At 56.4% G+C, this 16,064-nt stretch overlaps 1 protein-coding gene across 5 annotated transcripts in view; it reads left to right on the top strand.

The window, feature by feature from the left end:
• DPP6 (dipeptidyl peptidase like 6) overlaps nt 1–16,064 on the top strand; it is a 949,260-nt gene that overhangs the window by 874,347 nt on the left and 58,849 nt on the right. For all 5 annotated transcript variants that reach the window (XM_086685604.1, XM_086685609.1, XM_086685602.1 and 2 more), the window contains exons 11-16: nt 1,660–1,783; nt 3,362–3,400; nt 7,698–7,805; nt 10,363–10,454; nt 11,201–11,248; nt 13,012–13,130. In XM_086685604.1, coding sequence (XP_086541730.1) covers nt 1,660–1,783; nt 3,362–3,400; nt 7,698–7,805; nt 10,363–10,454; nt 11,201–11,248; nt 13,012–13,130 — 530 coding nt within the window. The remainder of the gene's footprint in view (nt 1–1,659; nt 1,784–3,361; nt 3,401–7,697; nt 7,806–10,362; nt 10,455–11,200; nt 11,249–13,011; nt 13,131–16,064) is intronic.

Genomic DNA, 16,064 nt, shown 5'->3' with positions numbered 1-16,064 from the left:
GCTCGAACCCACGAACCGTGAGATTGTGACCTGAGCCGAAGTTGAACACTTAACCCACTGAGCCACCCCGGTGCCCCGACCCTGAGTTGTTTTTAAGGGCCAAGCTAAATAAATGTTTTCATGCCTACAAACATCTGGGGAGACGATCAAACCTAGCATTACAAGTCGGCTCCGGCATCCACAGAGGACTTGCCAAAAGGCCACGCTCCCCCCTCAGAGCAGGAGCCTGACCCCGTCGGGGGAGCGGGCAGATCCTATAAACACACAGAGCCAGGTCCCCGAGGCCCGTGGGCCTGCTGAGCAGATGGTAGGAACAGAGACAGCCCTATTTCCAAAACCACAGCAAATTGAGAAGGTTGAAAATCATGAAGTTGGATTATGCCTGAATGACATCCTCACCAGCCATGTCCCCAGGAGATTGGCCAAGGCTTTGATGGGCAGTCCCCGGGCCTCCCCTCTCCCCGACGCAGAAGGTACCGGCCTGAGCCAGCTCTTGACTTAGGTTAAGTTATTAAAAGTTTTGATTGACAGGTGGATTCGAGAAATAGGGGACACAGCAATTCAATCTCCTGGTTAAACCAAAGCTTAGATGAAGACATCTGGTTCTTTAAGCCTTTCTGTTGAAAATAATCATCGGAGGTACTAAGGTCCGTTTTGAGCTTGCTGGGAATTGTCTCCTGAATGTGCTGGAGCCTTTAGTGATAAAGGACCTTGTGAGGCCACAAAGTAATCATTCCTAACAATAGATCTCATTATAGATATAGATGGGGTAGGTGATAGAACAAAGGTTAGCTGGCCTCTAGAACATTCTGGGAACTCACCTAGGGATAGTCTCTTTGCACTTGTTTTCTTCTTTTTCTCAAATGTATAGTTTCCCCCCTAAGACTCCCAGTTTTGAAGGACTCTGGGTGAATTGGTGAGTGAATTAATTGCTGAAAGCCTCAGCACCCCTTGTGCTAAGTACAGGGTAACCTAGAACAGTGTGACGTTTTCAGGTTTGGGTAAAAGCAGGCGTGTGACATCTAGGGTATCCAACCAAATCTGCCTGATGCCCAGGGCCCTGAACCAATTTCCCTAATTAGCTGGCGAACGTCCCTGGGTGTTTTGCCTTCCCAGGAAAGGGAAGGGACACACAGAGCCTTCCTCTGCGTGGCCCCGGGGTTTTTATAGCATGTGAGGCGCCGTGAGCGCCTGTCTCTCCAAGCGCTTCCTGGTGCTCGCTCTGCCAGCCGCTCGTGTGACCTCCTTCTCCGTCCTGTGAGCTGCAGTGGCGCGTTGGCCTGGGCTGTGGCTTGAAACCCAAGCCAGTAGGTCAGCACTAGCTGCAGCGTGACGCGTAAGACCCGCGGAGCAGAAGCCACACGCTTCCCCCTCCGGGAGTCGTTGCGCCGCGCGCACTTTATCCGCAACCCTGGAGGGAGCAGCTGAGAAGGAACCGCGCTGTGTGGCTTACTTGGGCACGTCAGTGCCTTGGCTGTGCCCGCCACAGTTCGCGATCCGAGCACCTTCTTGAGAAACCCCATTTCAGGACCTCCCGGGACGAGTCCAGCCCGACAGGCCCCGGCCCTCGGCCCCGGCGTCCAGGGCTGGGCTGCGCCCGTCTCCTGGCTCCCACGGCCCCCGCAACGCTGCCAACCCCGTGTGTTTGCGTGTTTGCAGGGAGTACTACATCACCATGGTGAAGTGGGCCACCAGCACCAAGGTCGCGGTGAACTGGCTGAGCCGGGCGCAGAACGTGTCCCTTCTCACCCTCTGCGACGCCACCACCGGGGTCTGCACAAAGGTACGGGGAGGGAGGGGACAGGGGCCGATGGCAGGAAGGACGGGAGGCGGAAGGGAGGCAGCATTCCGGGGCGTCTGGGTCACCGTCCACAGACTGGCCGGAACCCGCCTGCCGGCCTCTGTTTTGGTGCCACCGTGTGGATGGATTGTGTACTGCCGCAGAAGTCAAGGCTGAGCCCTCCGCGACCGCAGGGGTCGCGTCCTCAGACCTGCATGAGCTCCACAGCCCGTGATGTGTCAACCCCCTTTATCTGCGCCCACCGCATGCTCGGGACGAGCCTTCTCTTCATTTTCCAGTTGATATCAGAGAGGGGGAGGGGCAGCCTGAGCCCCCAGGACACGGGTGGAGCCGGCCCTGCCACCTGGCTTGCCTTGCCCACTTCCGGCGCACCTGGGGCCGGCGGCCCCTGGGGGCCGCATCCGTCCGGGAAGGTCACCGGTGAGCCCAGCTGTGTTCCTGGGGGCTCGGGCTGACTTAATGTGTAGTTAGAGGAGGTGAACGTAGGGACGATACCATGGAAAGTACCAGAGGGAAGCGAACAAAGAATGAAAATGCAAGCCGAGGGGCGTCCGAGGACACACCCTCCAGCCCGTGGGCGTGAGGCCTCCACACTTCCACGTGAGCCCGAAGAGGCACACCCCCTTGTGCTAGGTGAGAAAAGGTCAATTACACTCCACGAATAATGCCCAGCAGGTCTTCCGGAAACTCCTTTTGGCCCCTAAGTTTTTATTCCCCAGCCGGGGAGGGAGAGGGCTTGTAGAGCAGGTTCACCGCGGCCTGGGAGGCCCGGAGGCATCTCGCCGCACCGCCTTTTCCAGGTGCACAGAGTGATCTGTTACCGAGACAGACATCCCCACGTCTGTGAGTCACCTGAGAGCGGACTCCAGGTGATCCGGTAGGCATATCGAGGGGGAGGAGGGAAGGAAGGAGCAGATGCAGAGCCAGGAAGCTGGGAATGGTTGCTGATCTACACCTGCTCTCACCTCCGCCCCGACCCGTGCGAGTCCGTCATGAGACTCCCTGCTGCCGACCGTACAGGACTTGGGGCTAGAGAACCCCTCCCTGGGCGTCCGGAGGCCGGACCAGCACCGGGAGCAGGCCCACGGCGTAGCTGGAATACTGGTGTTTTTTGTTCTCTTTGGTCTTCCGTTATGCATCTTTCCACACGGTTCTGGGAGATTTACTTTTCGCTCCCGGGGTTGTTATTCAGGGCTGTGGCTTGAGAAACGTCCACACACCTGCACACTCACAAAGCCCTACAACAAGGCAGCACTTCCGAGCAGGCCCACGCGTGGACTGACGGCCAAATATGGCAGAAGTACGCCATCTTCCACCGGGTTCCCGCCCACCATGGGTTTGTCCCCGTTGCCGGGGAGGGCGACGTTTTTCTTGTTCGGGGACACGAGTGTTTGGCGGTGAGCCACAACGGCGGGCCGGGATGCCTCCTCCCTGGGCGGGCCACGGCTCTGTGTGCCTGTGCAGCGACCGTGGAGGGGAATCAAATTGTTTCTGCGCTGTTGGTCACAGACACAAACCATGCAAAAACATCCTTTGTCTAATGCTCTTATTTCATTTCAGAAACACGAGGACGAAAGCGAAGCCTGGCTCCACAGACAGGTAGCTACTGCACGTTTGCCTTGTCTTTTGTCTGCACCCGCCCCCAGATGCGCCACCACGGCGCTCTCCGAGTTTTCACAACACGATGGCTTCTCAAGCATTCAGTCCCTCAGTAGCCCCGCAGAGGTTTCCGGCCCTGGTGGGTGGTGGGGGCTGCTCGGCCGGCTCCTCCTTGCTCCCCGTGGCCCTTGTGCATGACTGGAGAGTCACAGAACCAAGGAAGAAAGACAGTTTGAAAACCACGGCTCTTGAGAACGTACGGGGCTTGGTGAGAACTCCGTTCTGTTAGATTGATGTCCTTGTGGCGAATTACAAGGAGTCCATAAACGCTGCCTCAACGTACTCTCTAAAACAGGTTGGTAGCCGTACATCTCTCCTCATGATTCTGTGGCTGTCCCGTTGGAGGCGCACCGTGCTGGGGTTCGGCGTGAGCTTTCACGGGAACCTGGCCTTCGGAGCCACCCCCGGCTTCCCGTCCTTACTCGGGCAAGAAGTACACGTTCAACAGGCTCCGGGGTCTTGAGGTTTGAGGAGGTCGGGAGAGGCCGACGGGGACTCCCACTTCTGCAGCCAAAAACATTAAACTCCCGCAGAAAGCAAAGCTCTCAGGGCTGGTGTTTTGTCTCACTCCACACCCTGGCAAAGAACAGGTGAGAGTTTTGGAGGCTTCCTTCCTTCCTATCCAGCCTGCTGGGATGAAAGCAGTCTGAACATTTGTGGGGAAAATCACACCAGATTGGAGTCTCGAGAATCGGGGTGAAGCAAGTGCCAACAGAATCCGGGGACAGAATAACGGTGGCTGGACGCGGACCCACGGGCAGGACTTCCCTAGCGGCGGAGTCAGCTGTCCGTCCCAGCCTCCCATCGGTTACGTCCAAGGCGGCAACCTCATACACGGGCACACAAGCACACTCACTTTGAAATACTCCTCCTCGCCGGTCTTTTCCGAAAGAGGAATCGCCCGAATGCCCGATCTTGTTGCCTGTGTGTGAGCGTGGGTGCCACATCCAAGCTAAGAAAACTCCAAGAAAGAGAGCGTGCTTGGAGGACCCCGAAACGTGAGCTGGGAGGTCATGCTGTGAAGTTGCCGAAAGCCCCCCTGGACCAGTGACAGGAGCGCAGATAGCAAACACACGTGCTGGTGCCCCTCTTGTAGCAGACAGAACGTCAGACAGCTTGACGTGAAAGCGAAGAAAAGCCATCATCTGTGTGGTCGTCTGATCGGCCAGTACCTTACGGATCAGACCAGACAGCGCCTAGGCTCCGTGGATCTCAAAACTGAACCAGCGACTTCTCCCAAGCCCTTGTCCGGCGGGTGTGGGGACGACCTTCCTTCTTGTGGCTGAACGACATTCCACTGTACGGACAGACCGCGGCTTGTTTATCTGTTGATGGGCATTGGGTTGTTTCTGCCCTTTGGCTGTCTTGAGCAGTGCGGCAAGAACCTTCTGTGGGGAGCCCAGAGCCAGACAAAGAGGCCGCCCGTTGTGTGATTCCATTAACACAAAATGTCCTGAATAAATGAGTTCACAGAAAGGGACGGCTGTTTGCTGGCTCCCCGGGCCGGGGGAGGGCGCTGGGGAGCAAATTTATGTGAATTTCACCCCAGTACTGTTTTTAAAAAAAACAAACAACAAAAACCCAAATGGAAATGAATCCTTTAGAACAGCAGCTCTCAAGGATTCACGGGGTAGGAAGGTTGATGAGAGGCGGGCATGAATCCCACGTGTGGTAAATGGAAGTAACCCTAAGATATGTTCAGAAGACACGGACAGGTGTTTGGCTGTGGGCGGGGCTGGAGCACTGGCTGGGGGTCCTCGAGGTCTGGAGGCCAAGAGGCCGCCCGCTTTGCTGGTCTCTTCATCGCGGAGACGCCATCATCACCGGGATCTTTCTGTATTTATCAGCCTTGCAGCTCGTGGCCCACCTGAGAACACCAGCCACGCTCCAGACAGACAGCCTGGGTGGCCTTGGGACAGCGGCTCTCTCCACGCAAAATCAAGTCGGCACTCAAAGCCACGTGGAGAATCACACTTTTACAATGCAGACTTGAAGGCATTTACCGAGCAAACCGCTAACATTTTTTAAACAGCCATTGAGAAATGTGTCGTGCCGTCTTGAGTTTAAGACGGCAGGTCCTATAGAGGACCTGTTCCAAGGTGGTGCTTTCCCACCACCTGGGAGTGTAGGGAGGCCCTGCTTTCTCTGGGTACCACTCCTCAGGCATCATGAACACAGCGCTCCAGGGCCAGTAGAAAGGTCTAGCTTCACCAGTTTCTTATGACATTCAAAGAGATTTTTCACAAAGGGATCCGTGGACCCTGTTTTTCACACCCTTCAGGATATCACGAGGTCCTGGAGGGCAAGTTAGGAACCACCCAGTTCTCCTAGGAATATTCCAGAAGAATAGGCAGCTCCCCCGTGATGCATACACTCCATCACCACCACCCGTGACCTTGCAACGTCTGTCCTGATGTGGATCCACGGGGATTCGGTGTAGAGCCCTGGACCCCGTCCTCTGGCTGAAGATGCATCCTGTAGGCCGACATCAGACAGTCTTTCTTCCTTTACCAGAATTTTGGTTTTGTGATTTCAAACTCCAGGCTGGGAGATTGGACAAGGGGCGTGTCCGGAACCACTCTCTGGAAAGAATTGGCAGGTGTGGTACCAACATTTCACAAAGACTCTCTCACCAGTAGAAAGGGCTCCTTCTTCACGGATCCTCTGCGAGTGGCATGGAGGTGGGGAGAGGGGGCATCGTGTGTGGCAGATTCCCTGTTACCGAGAGAGACCGGAGAGCTTCCCCCAGAAGCCCTGAGTGTCAGCACTGACATCCGGGTCTCCTCCTCAAAAACCATTGCACTCTCCTACCAGGAATACATTTACTGCCCCAGAAAGCGGGTCTCAGGCTGAGGGCAGGTGCACCGTGCTCCCTGATGAATGTAAAGGTGACATGGAAATGATGAGGGCTCCCTCAGTATGAAAGCAAAGCGTCTGGCCGGAATTAATTATTTATTACCTTTATTCAGAGTATTTTTCTCTGCCAAAAGTGCAAACACTTCCCCAGAAAACGGAGGCAATATTGCAGTATCCGCCCTGGGGCTTGGCAAATAAAAGTACATTTAAAAAGCCAGAGTCCCCACTCACTTTCCCATTGCCCCTGCTTCTAAATACCACGCTGCCAGCTCTAAATAGAAAAATAAATATTTGCAGATTAAAGGTTTCATTTTATTGCAAATATTCATGAAGATTAAATGTCATTTTAATCACATGTTAGTTTATTTCTCCGGGCGCATCACGCTGGCGTCTCCTCGCTCACTGCGGGGAAATGTGCGTTCCTGGCACCAGCTGGGGCCTATTTACCATTTGTTCTCGGCCGCGTGAGCGTGCGGCTCCTTGAATCAGAAAATATAGATCGTCGCCGACTAATTGGTGTTCACGGATGGAAACTTCCAAGCCGGAGCCGCAGAGATGCTGAGATGCCGCTGTAGCAAAATGCCTTTTCCCCCATCGGGGAGGTGGCCCGACCCCGGGGCCGTGGCCACTCAGCTCTGGGGGTGCCGGGCAGGGATAGGGCAACACACTTCAGGCCTCGGCTTTGAATCCAGCCGAGAATTCCTTCCCCGGGGGAGAGCTGGGAATGCCCATTCCTCTCCGAGGAGAAGTGGCAAGAGACCCCAGCAAACGGGCCATCCGGCAAATGCCCGTGTGGCACGCTCTTCTGGTTCAAGGTTCCTGGAAGGAACGTTTCCTGCACCTGCACCTTAGAATGAATAAAATGTGTCCTTGTTTGCTGTTCTGTTCTCTTTTTACTTGTCTCCCTGGCGGGCTATTCCGTGTTCTTTACTAAATTAAAGAACAAAAGACGAGACCGAACGTGGTAGAATTCGTTTTCAGGCACAAACTTGTGAGTGTTCGGGGTTCGCTTCTTCAAGGTGGAGGCGGGTGTGCCTGGACAGGTGCTGCCCTGGGCTCTGCTCTCACGGAGCCGCGGTGAGAGGGGCAGGTGCCCCGGGCGCTCTCCGTGCAGAGGTCCTGCCCCGCCTGGGGGCCTGCGACAAGCCCGCTCCGCGCTCGGCGCCTTCCTGAAGGCTCTGCTGAATTCCTCATTGTTCCTCGGGAAACAGAAGCTTTGACTCGTGCTTCCCAAGGAGAGGAGAGGCCCCACTCACTGTTGATTCTTTCCACCGCACCCCCCATTACAAACGGCAGAGGAGATGGCTCTCAGGATGTATCGTCTGTGGTAGACCTTTTCCACACACAACAAAGCCTTTTCACACTCTGCTTTTGTCCGTAGAACGAGGAGCCGGTGTTCTCCAAGGACGGCCGGAAGTTCTTCTTCGTCAGAGCCATCCCACAGGGGGGACAAGGGAAATTCTATCACATCACCGTCTCGTCGTCCCAGGTAATCCCGACCGTTTCTAAAACTTCCCGCTGTGCTGGTGACAGCCCCTAGTGGGGACCACTCTGTGTGCCCTGATCATCTGCAAGGTCCCCAGAGAGCTCGGGTCCTTGAACTGGGAGGTGGTTTCCCCAAGGTGGGGCAGAATGGGGCTCTCGCAAAGCCCAGGGCTTGAGACGCTGGGTCGCACGTGTGCCCTTTCTGTTACGGCTCGAAAATGCGATGACACTTCGGGGCCCCTGGGTGACTCAGTCGGTTAAACGTCCGACTTCAGCTCAGGTCACGATCTCACAATTCGTGGGTTCAAGCCTCGCATCCGGCTCTGTGCTGACAGCTCGGAGCCTGGAGCCCATTTCAGATTCTGTGTCTCCCTCTCTCTCTGCCCCTCCTCCACTCACGCTCGGTCTTTCTCTCTCAGACATAAACATTAAAAAAAATTTTTTTTAAATAACCCTTCTGACAGTAGCATAGGGGGCTGTGGGACCCGGTGTCGGGGATGAGCCCTGGGACTCGGGTCTGCTACTTTGTAGACGATCCTGTGCCCTCGACCCTCCCTCCCCGTCTGTTGCGCTGTCCCCGACCCTCTCTCCCAGGGACACGGGTCTCCCAGGGACAGGGGTCTAGTGCCTCACGGTGCAGTGTCCTAGGACATGCTGTCTTTGAGCCCGGTGTAGGCTCTATGCCATTACTCTGCTCCCACCTGCTGCCACTCACCTGATTCTGGGGTCTGGTGGCTTAGGAGCAGGGCATCGCTGAGCTTAATGTACGCGGAGTTAGAACCGGAAGCAGAGATCTTGGTGAACGCTGTTTGTTGCAGACCTGTCACCCCAGGAAGCTCAGGGCACTGAGTGTTTGGGGAGGGCTGCCTTTAGGAAGAAGGTGCAGAGAGGGCGTGGCATTTCTGTGACCATGACCCTCATCTTCCGAGCGTGGATTCCATTTCTGAGAGAGCTTAAGTTATTTGGGGCCCAGGATAGGTGAATTAAAATTTGGTTTTAAACAGTTATCAAAAATATCCTGTAGCTACTAATAGAAGACTCCTATTTAGGATTTGGGCCAAAAGACAATTTCAAAAGAACATGCTGAGGACGCCCCACTTAAGGGCAGGTGTGACACAGGGAACAGTAGCGGAGACCCAGCAGTGACCGTGGGGGGCCTGGTTCCCCGGGGCAAGGCTGCAGGGGCCTGAGTCTCCAGCCCAAGTGACCGCATGACTGACGGTGACTGCTCTCTGGCCGACTTTCCGTTGGTCACTGTGGCACCAGAGTCCTGTTTCCACATTTTGGATCACATTAACCTAGATCAAAAACGTTTATGTGTTGGGGCGCCTGGGTGGCGCAGTCGGTTAGGCGTCCGACTTCAGCCAGGTCACGATCTCGCGGTCCGTGAGTTCAAGCCCCGCGTCGGGCTCTGGGCTGATGGCTCAGAGCCTGGAGCCTGTTTCCGATTCTGTGTCTCCCTCTCTCTCTGCCCCTCCCCCGTTCATGCTCTGTCTCTATCTGTCCCAAAAATAAATAAACGTTTGAAAAAAAATAAATAAATAAAATTTATAAAAAAAAAAAAAAAAAAAAAAACGTTTATGTGTTTGCATGTGGCCGTGTCCCTGAATTCATGCACAGAGTGCCCTGTTAACATCCCTGCAGGAAGCAGGCCCGCCTTCATCCAGGAGAGCACCCCCCTGGCCAGGAGCCCCTCAGGCCACCCCTGTCATCCAGAATCCCCCGCACCCCCGCTTCCCTGCTCCCCGCAGGCTCTCCCTTCCCCTGAGACCCCCATGGGCTCTGCCTGACTTAGTCACCATCCGATTCCCACCTGCCTCCCTGAGCACCTGCCCTCCAGCACAGCTGGCCGGTGCCTCACCCTGCACCTCCACACCGCGTTCCAGATCACGTCGTTCCTGTCGCGATGGCCGCACCTCCCTCCATTACGGTGTATTGTCAGAATTATTCCACATTGGGAGGCACTTAGGGAGAGAGAGGGATTCGAACCGTCCTTGTAAATGATGGCAGAGAATGACAGACGTGTCTCCTCCCTCCCTCCTTCCCTTCCTCTCTCCTTCCTGTCTTCCCCCTCTCTTCCTGCCTTCCTTCCCCTCTCCCTTCCCCTCTCCCTTCTTTTCTTCTTTCGTCTCTTCCTCCCTCCTTCCCTCCTCCCTCCCTCCCTCCCTCCCTCCTCCCTCCCCTCCGTCTATTTCCTTGTCCTGTTTCATACCCCCCCATATTCCTCTTTCCTCCCTCCCAGCCTTCCTGTAGTAATGACTCTGCTAATGAGATTCACAAATTTTACAAAACAGCATCAACAGCATGTGCACAGTGGCCATCGCTGCCTCTAGTGACACCCATGTGTCATGGTTGGTGGCCCCGGCCGTCATGGCACCAGGTGACAAGTACCACGGACGTGGACTCTGGAGGAGGGGGAGGGCTAGGACCTGGGGGTGTCAGCCGAGGCTTTGTGGATGGGCTGGATGCAAACCCCGGTCAGAGGAGAGGACTTGGGGGGGTGGGGACCCCACGGAGGGGCTCGGGCTCACCAGCTCTGCCATGTCCTGTCTGTGTTCCAGCCCAACAGCAGCAACGACAACATTCAGTCCATCACATCTGGAGACTGGGACGTCACCAAGATCCTGTCCTACGACGAGAAGCGGAACAAGATGTAAGTGGGGCGGGCCGCGGGGCCGGCAAGACCCTGGCGAAACGCGGCCCTTACTTCCGGTCAGACGACACTCACTAGGTTCTGTCTCCCAGCGGCCCCACCTCCAAAGTTGCCAGACACTGAGCAGAGGAAGCTGAGCGGCCGGCCCTGCGGGGTGACACAGGGGGACAGGCGGTGGCAGGACGGGTCTGTACTCCTTGTGAGCTCCAGGCCCCGTGTGGGGCGCGTTGTGACCGTTCCGTCCTTCGGCTCAGCAGTCCGGGGGAGGGAGGGGGGTCACTGCTTTCCCCGCTCCTAATGTAAATAAGCCGACACACAGAGCGGTTGAGTCGTTGACTGCGGCTTATCCAGACGGTGACAGGGAGCCAGGATTCAGCTCCGACGGTGGAGGCCAGGCCCGGGTGCCCGCGCTCCAGGGGCAGACGAACGCCACTGCCCCAGGCTTTACGTCTGGACTGGTGTCGAGGGTGCTCGGGTCCCGGCCCTCCGGGAGGCCAACGGCTTGTAAAGGCATGCCCACACCTGAGTCCAGTTGTACACCGTCCTCGGCCCCCGGCGGAGCCCCGGTGAGGCCCCTGGGTATGCGGCTCTCCCCGCCCGCTCCCGGGGCTGGGCCTGAGCGGGACAGGAGGTCCCGTCACCACGCACGGGCAGAGTCCCGGGGAGCGTCTGCAGACAGAGCCCTGCAGGGGACGAGAGCCTACCCTGGGACCACTAATCTCTGTTGTCCCCCCCGGTCTTTGCAGCTACTTCCTGAGCACCGAGGACCTGCCTCGGAGGCGACAGCTCTACAGGTACGTGGGCCGGCCGCGCACACGGGGCTCCGCCTTCAGAAGGCCTGGTGACTCATGCAGGGACGCGGTACCCCCTGGGGGGGGCGCAGGGGACCGCCACAGAGGCAGCTGTAAGGTCCAGAGACAAATAACGAGAGATGCAGAGGCCGCCAAATTTGAACCTTGATTTTTCTGCACTTGTCCAACGCGGGGGTGTTTGCTCCCCACCCCCAACGTGCTTTCTTGTGTTGATAACCCAGCCTCTTTCTTCTCAACTTTATGCAAATGTGACGTGGCGGGCTCATTCCCACGGGGTGGGGGGGGGGGCTGATGGGAGGCAAGTCGGGTCGGGCGTGCCCCGTGTCGGGCGGGGAGGAGGCCCTCTACGGGCTCCGCATCACCACCATCTTGCTGTGACAGCGGTCAGATCCGGAATCCCAGACGAGGCAGAGGAAGGGTGCCGTCTGGACCCTGGAGAGGCGACTTCTTCCAGGGTCTGTTCTCCCTGGCATCAGGTCCTGTCACCTGCCCCAGTCACTGTTCCCACCAGGGAAAGCATTGGGTTCTGAACTGAGATCACCAGACGTGGAAATAGCACAACCTCTTACCTCCTCCGTGTTTCCCAGACTAGAAGGTCGGTGGGTGCTGGTCACAGCCCGCAGGCACACCAGCCACCCCGCGGGGACCCGAGGGCCCGAGGGGGTGACTCAGGCTGGATGGAGCCGACGCCTGGCTCCCCTCCCTGCCGCGGGGACGCTGGAGAATCCCTCTCAGGAGGACCAGCGTGTCCCCTCCCACCCACCGGTGTGTGGGCTGAGGGCACAGAAGGCCAGCACAGGGGAGTCCCTCTGGAGGGGAGAGAACTCTGGCAAACCCACATGGTCACAGGCCCGCTGCTCCGTGTAGCCGGGCGTGTCTGCCAGCATTACTTAGATCAGTCCTGTCACCCCAAGAATGAAGGGGTTCGAGGCGGACCGCCTCCCTTTCCCTCCGCCTTATGAATACCGTTAGAAGGCCGTCTTCTCCTGGGCGCGAGCTACCGTCACCCTTGTGGGCAGGTCTCCTGCGGGGCCTGTGGGGGGAGGGGACCTTCCCCGGCAAAGTGCTCAGGCAGGAACCCCCTCCAGGTATATGCAAAGCCTCCTCGGTATCTTCATTTCGGGGAACACATTTCAGGCCTTCTTGACGTGAGCGTGTGCTTGTTCCGCGTGGTCCCGGGGTTCCTGCTCCGCCTCCCCCCCCAACAAGTGAGAAGCTCCACGTCTCCGTGTGGCTCCGAAGCAGCCGGAGCCCGGTTCAGCCCATGCCCCTGGGGTTCCTGATGCGTCGCGCACCAGTGCTAGGTTCTCCTAGGAAATTCGGAGATTCGGAAGACGAGCTCCTGTTCTCAAAGAGCGAGCCGTCTTCTCAGACCAGAGGCCTGGGTCCAAAGTACTAGATAACGGCACCAGGCACTGTGCGCCTTCCCCCTCCCCAGCGGGGGCACGCACAGGCGCAGGCGACCAAGCGTGCACTGTCACCTGTGCACCCAGAGAGCACATGTGCCGTGAGCTCTTCCGAGGGGGGCCCGCCCACCAGGGAAGGGGAGAACAGAGCAGAGCATTCGGGCCTTCCCAGGGGGACGGGCGGGAGAAAGGCCCACCGTGGAGCTTCAGGGACTCGCGAGTGCCCTTGAAAGGAGAGAAGCCACCAGCCCCGAAGGCCGAGCTGGGGGTTTGGACCCTGCGCCCTGGGCCGGTCTCCTCGCCGCCTGGGTTCACGCCCCGCCGTCTCTGTTCCTCCAGCGCCAGCACGGTGGGCAGCTTCAACAGGCAGTGCATGTCCTGTGACCTGGTGGAGAATTGCACCTACTTCAGTGCATCCTTCAGCCACAGCGCGGACTTCTTCCTCCTCAAGTGCGAAGGTAGGCTGCGGCCCTCTGCACCCGCCTCTAAGTCAGCGCTGAGATCCGGGGCGTCCCGGCCACCGGCAGGGGGGTGGTGGTGGGAGCCCGTCCCAGACCAGGCAGGGACCCGCCCAGGTGGACTCACGCGGGCAGGGTTACCGGACCATCTCTGCGGTTTACGGCTTATCAGGGCGTTTACCCGCTAGGCCACTTAATCCCAGAGTTCCTCCACATTCTCCAAACAAAAAGTCCTAGGAAGTAGATAAGTGTCCCACACGCTGACGAACCTTCGCCATTTATAAAGGTAATAAACGTCTCAAAGCTCAACTTCTTAAGCATATTTAAGGGTCGAGGTGATCTAGAAGTCTCAGGCAGAAAAGAAATTATCATCCTATAACCTAACGTGGGGGTAACTTATCCCAGAAAGTTCCTGATCACACCCGTCAGCATACACGAAGCAGTGGGCATGTCCCACGGTGGAAAAACCAGTGTCTTTGAGTCTTGTCCTCGTATGTTGGAAGGATAAGGTCTGAATCCACAAATAAATACGGTTGTTACAAAGCGTGTCTCAAGAGCTCCTGAGACCACATTGCTGCAGGTGGAACTGACTGGGACCAGGACCAATTCAGGCCCACGACTCGCGGGTGCAGAAGGAGGAATGTCTGTGAGAGCACTGTCTTCGTCGGCCTTCGCCAGCTGCACACCAGTGCGTGACCTCATCCCCTTTTTGTGAGTATCTTCCAAAATCGTGAAAAGCCAGGAAGACTCGGCCCCTTGACCACCACAGGCTCAGCCCCAGACGTTCTCCCAAGACGATGGGGAACCTCTGAATTACAACTGTAGCCACCCCCTCCCCCAGTCCCCTCGAAGGAAGGTGGTACCAAACTCCTCTTTCCTGTGCTGCCCGGGAAGCAGACAGCAAGTGGCCGAAAGAGGAGAGAGCCTAAGAACCAGTCCACTGGCTTCATCCGTCGACAGGAAGTTGGGTGATGCACAGGGAACCAGCATCAAGGTCTCCCGGCTACCGGTCCAGCGACACCTGCCGCCCCGTGGCAGGATCTTTGGGAAATTACAGCCTGGGAAAATGTAGGGTTTATGTGGCCAGGAAACCGACCCACTAGGAGCTGAGACAAGAGTCTGACCAGAGCTACACAATCACGCATCTGGAATCTTGTCCCCAGAAGGAAACACAGAAGCATCATGATAAAATACAGAAGAGAAAAATCAAAGTGCATTTAAAGAACATCCCAGACAAGGATCCATTATTTAAAATCCATTTAAATATTGAGCATGTTGCCTTATCGTAAGGTAAGCTTAAACTAGCCCTCTTCTCTACAAAATTTCTCTGTATATATTTTTTGTATGATAACCTATTTTCTGGTGAAAGTAACTTGAATGCCCAAATTGACCTTTCCCCCAAAGCCTGACCAAACCCTCATTTTTAAAAAGGGACTTTCTAAACGACAAACAAAGAAACATAAATGTACAAAAGATGCAATGATGAGAGACCACGGACTTAGCCGCAGTGAAAGCGAATCCCCGTCCTGCGCTGAGGGACAGTTAACCCCGTGAGCGGTGGTGACGACTGTCATGGGGGTGAGACTTCAGAAGGGGATGATTACACCCAGTTTGATTGCTTGGGATTTTTGTGGGGGAAGAAGAATCAAGGGAAGATGACGTGGCATTTCAGATGTGGGCAAGGGTGGGATTCAGAGTGTCGAGTGCAGTGTCATGGGGCGGGGGAGGGGGATGCAGCGTGAGGAGGAGCGTCGGGCATGCTGAGATCGCGTGGAGGGTCCCCCCCCCCCCGATGGCCTGTGAGCCCCCATCGGTCCAGCAGAGGCATGCATTTAAGAAGTCCAGTTTATTTATTTATTTATTTTTTCAGCGTTTATTTTTATTTTTGGGACAGAGAGAGACAGAGCATGAACGGGGGAGGGGCAGAGAGAGAGGGAGACACAGAATCGGAAACAGGCTCCAGGCTCTGAGCCATCAGCCCAGAGCCTGACGCGGGGCTCGAACTCACGGACCGCGAGATCGTGACCTGGCTGAAGTCGGACGCTTAACCGACTGCGCCACCCAGGCGCCCCAAGAAGTCCAGTTTAACAACCAAAATTAATTCTCAGTGATTTTATTTTCCCCCATGTTTCTCGGCAGAGATTAAAGTGGACCCAAGCAGCATTGATTAAACTCCCTCCCCTGTGTTGCTTTCACACCCCAAAGCTACTCGCTACTCCAGAGATTCCTACGAACCTCTGACCAAAACGATGTCCCCACCCCCAGCTCTAGAGGCTCTCCTTCCCGGCTCCTGCGACACTTCGGGTAGATTAACATGGCCCCTAAGATGTAGCCAGAACAACAAGTCCTTCCCTTCTAGGCTGAAGAAAACGTAATGACAGTAGCGGATTCTCTGTGACTGGGGGAAGGGGACTCTGTGAACGCTCCCACACTCAGAAGGGCTCGGCCCATCGTGCAGGAGGAGGTTTGGACCGAGGGTTTAGAACCGGGGCACGGCAGACACCCAGCGGCCAAAGCAAGGGCTTGATCAGAGCGGCCGCAGGCCGTCACGCTGGGGGAGTCCACAGGGCTGGGGACCACACAAGCGGCTGTAAGACCACAAAATTGAGATACCCCATCTAAACTCCTCCGGCTTTGCCTGCGGACCTTCCTCTGTGATGGGTTTTGCTGAGTTTATCTGCGATGGTTCTGTCCCTTAATTTACACTGTCCCTCTGTCCCAGCTGATTGTCGCCCATCACTCGTCTGCAGTGAATGCTTGTCTGTGACTGGCCCTTCCGTGCGTTGTCCTTCTCCTGGTGAGACCATAACCTCCACCCTCATCGTCACAGATTTCCTCTTAGTCTTATCATCTGGTGCCCTCTCCTGTGACACTTCCTTAACATTTATTCTGTGCTGTCTCAAGGCTTCTCATTTCTGTATTTGTTTATAATTC

The sequence above is a fragment of the Puma concolor genome, chromosome A2 (assembly GCF_028749965.1).
Source record: "Puma concolor isolate L17-30 chromosome A2, mPumCon1.1.hap2, whole genome shotgun sequence".
In the NCBI taxonomy this organism is placed as follows: domain Eukaryota; kingdom Metazoa; phylum Chordata; class Mammalia; order Carnivora; family Felidae; genus Puma; species Puma concolor.
Note: the sequence above shows the minus strand (reverse complement) of the source record. Positions and strands in the feature narration are given on the sequence as shown.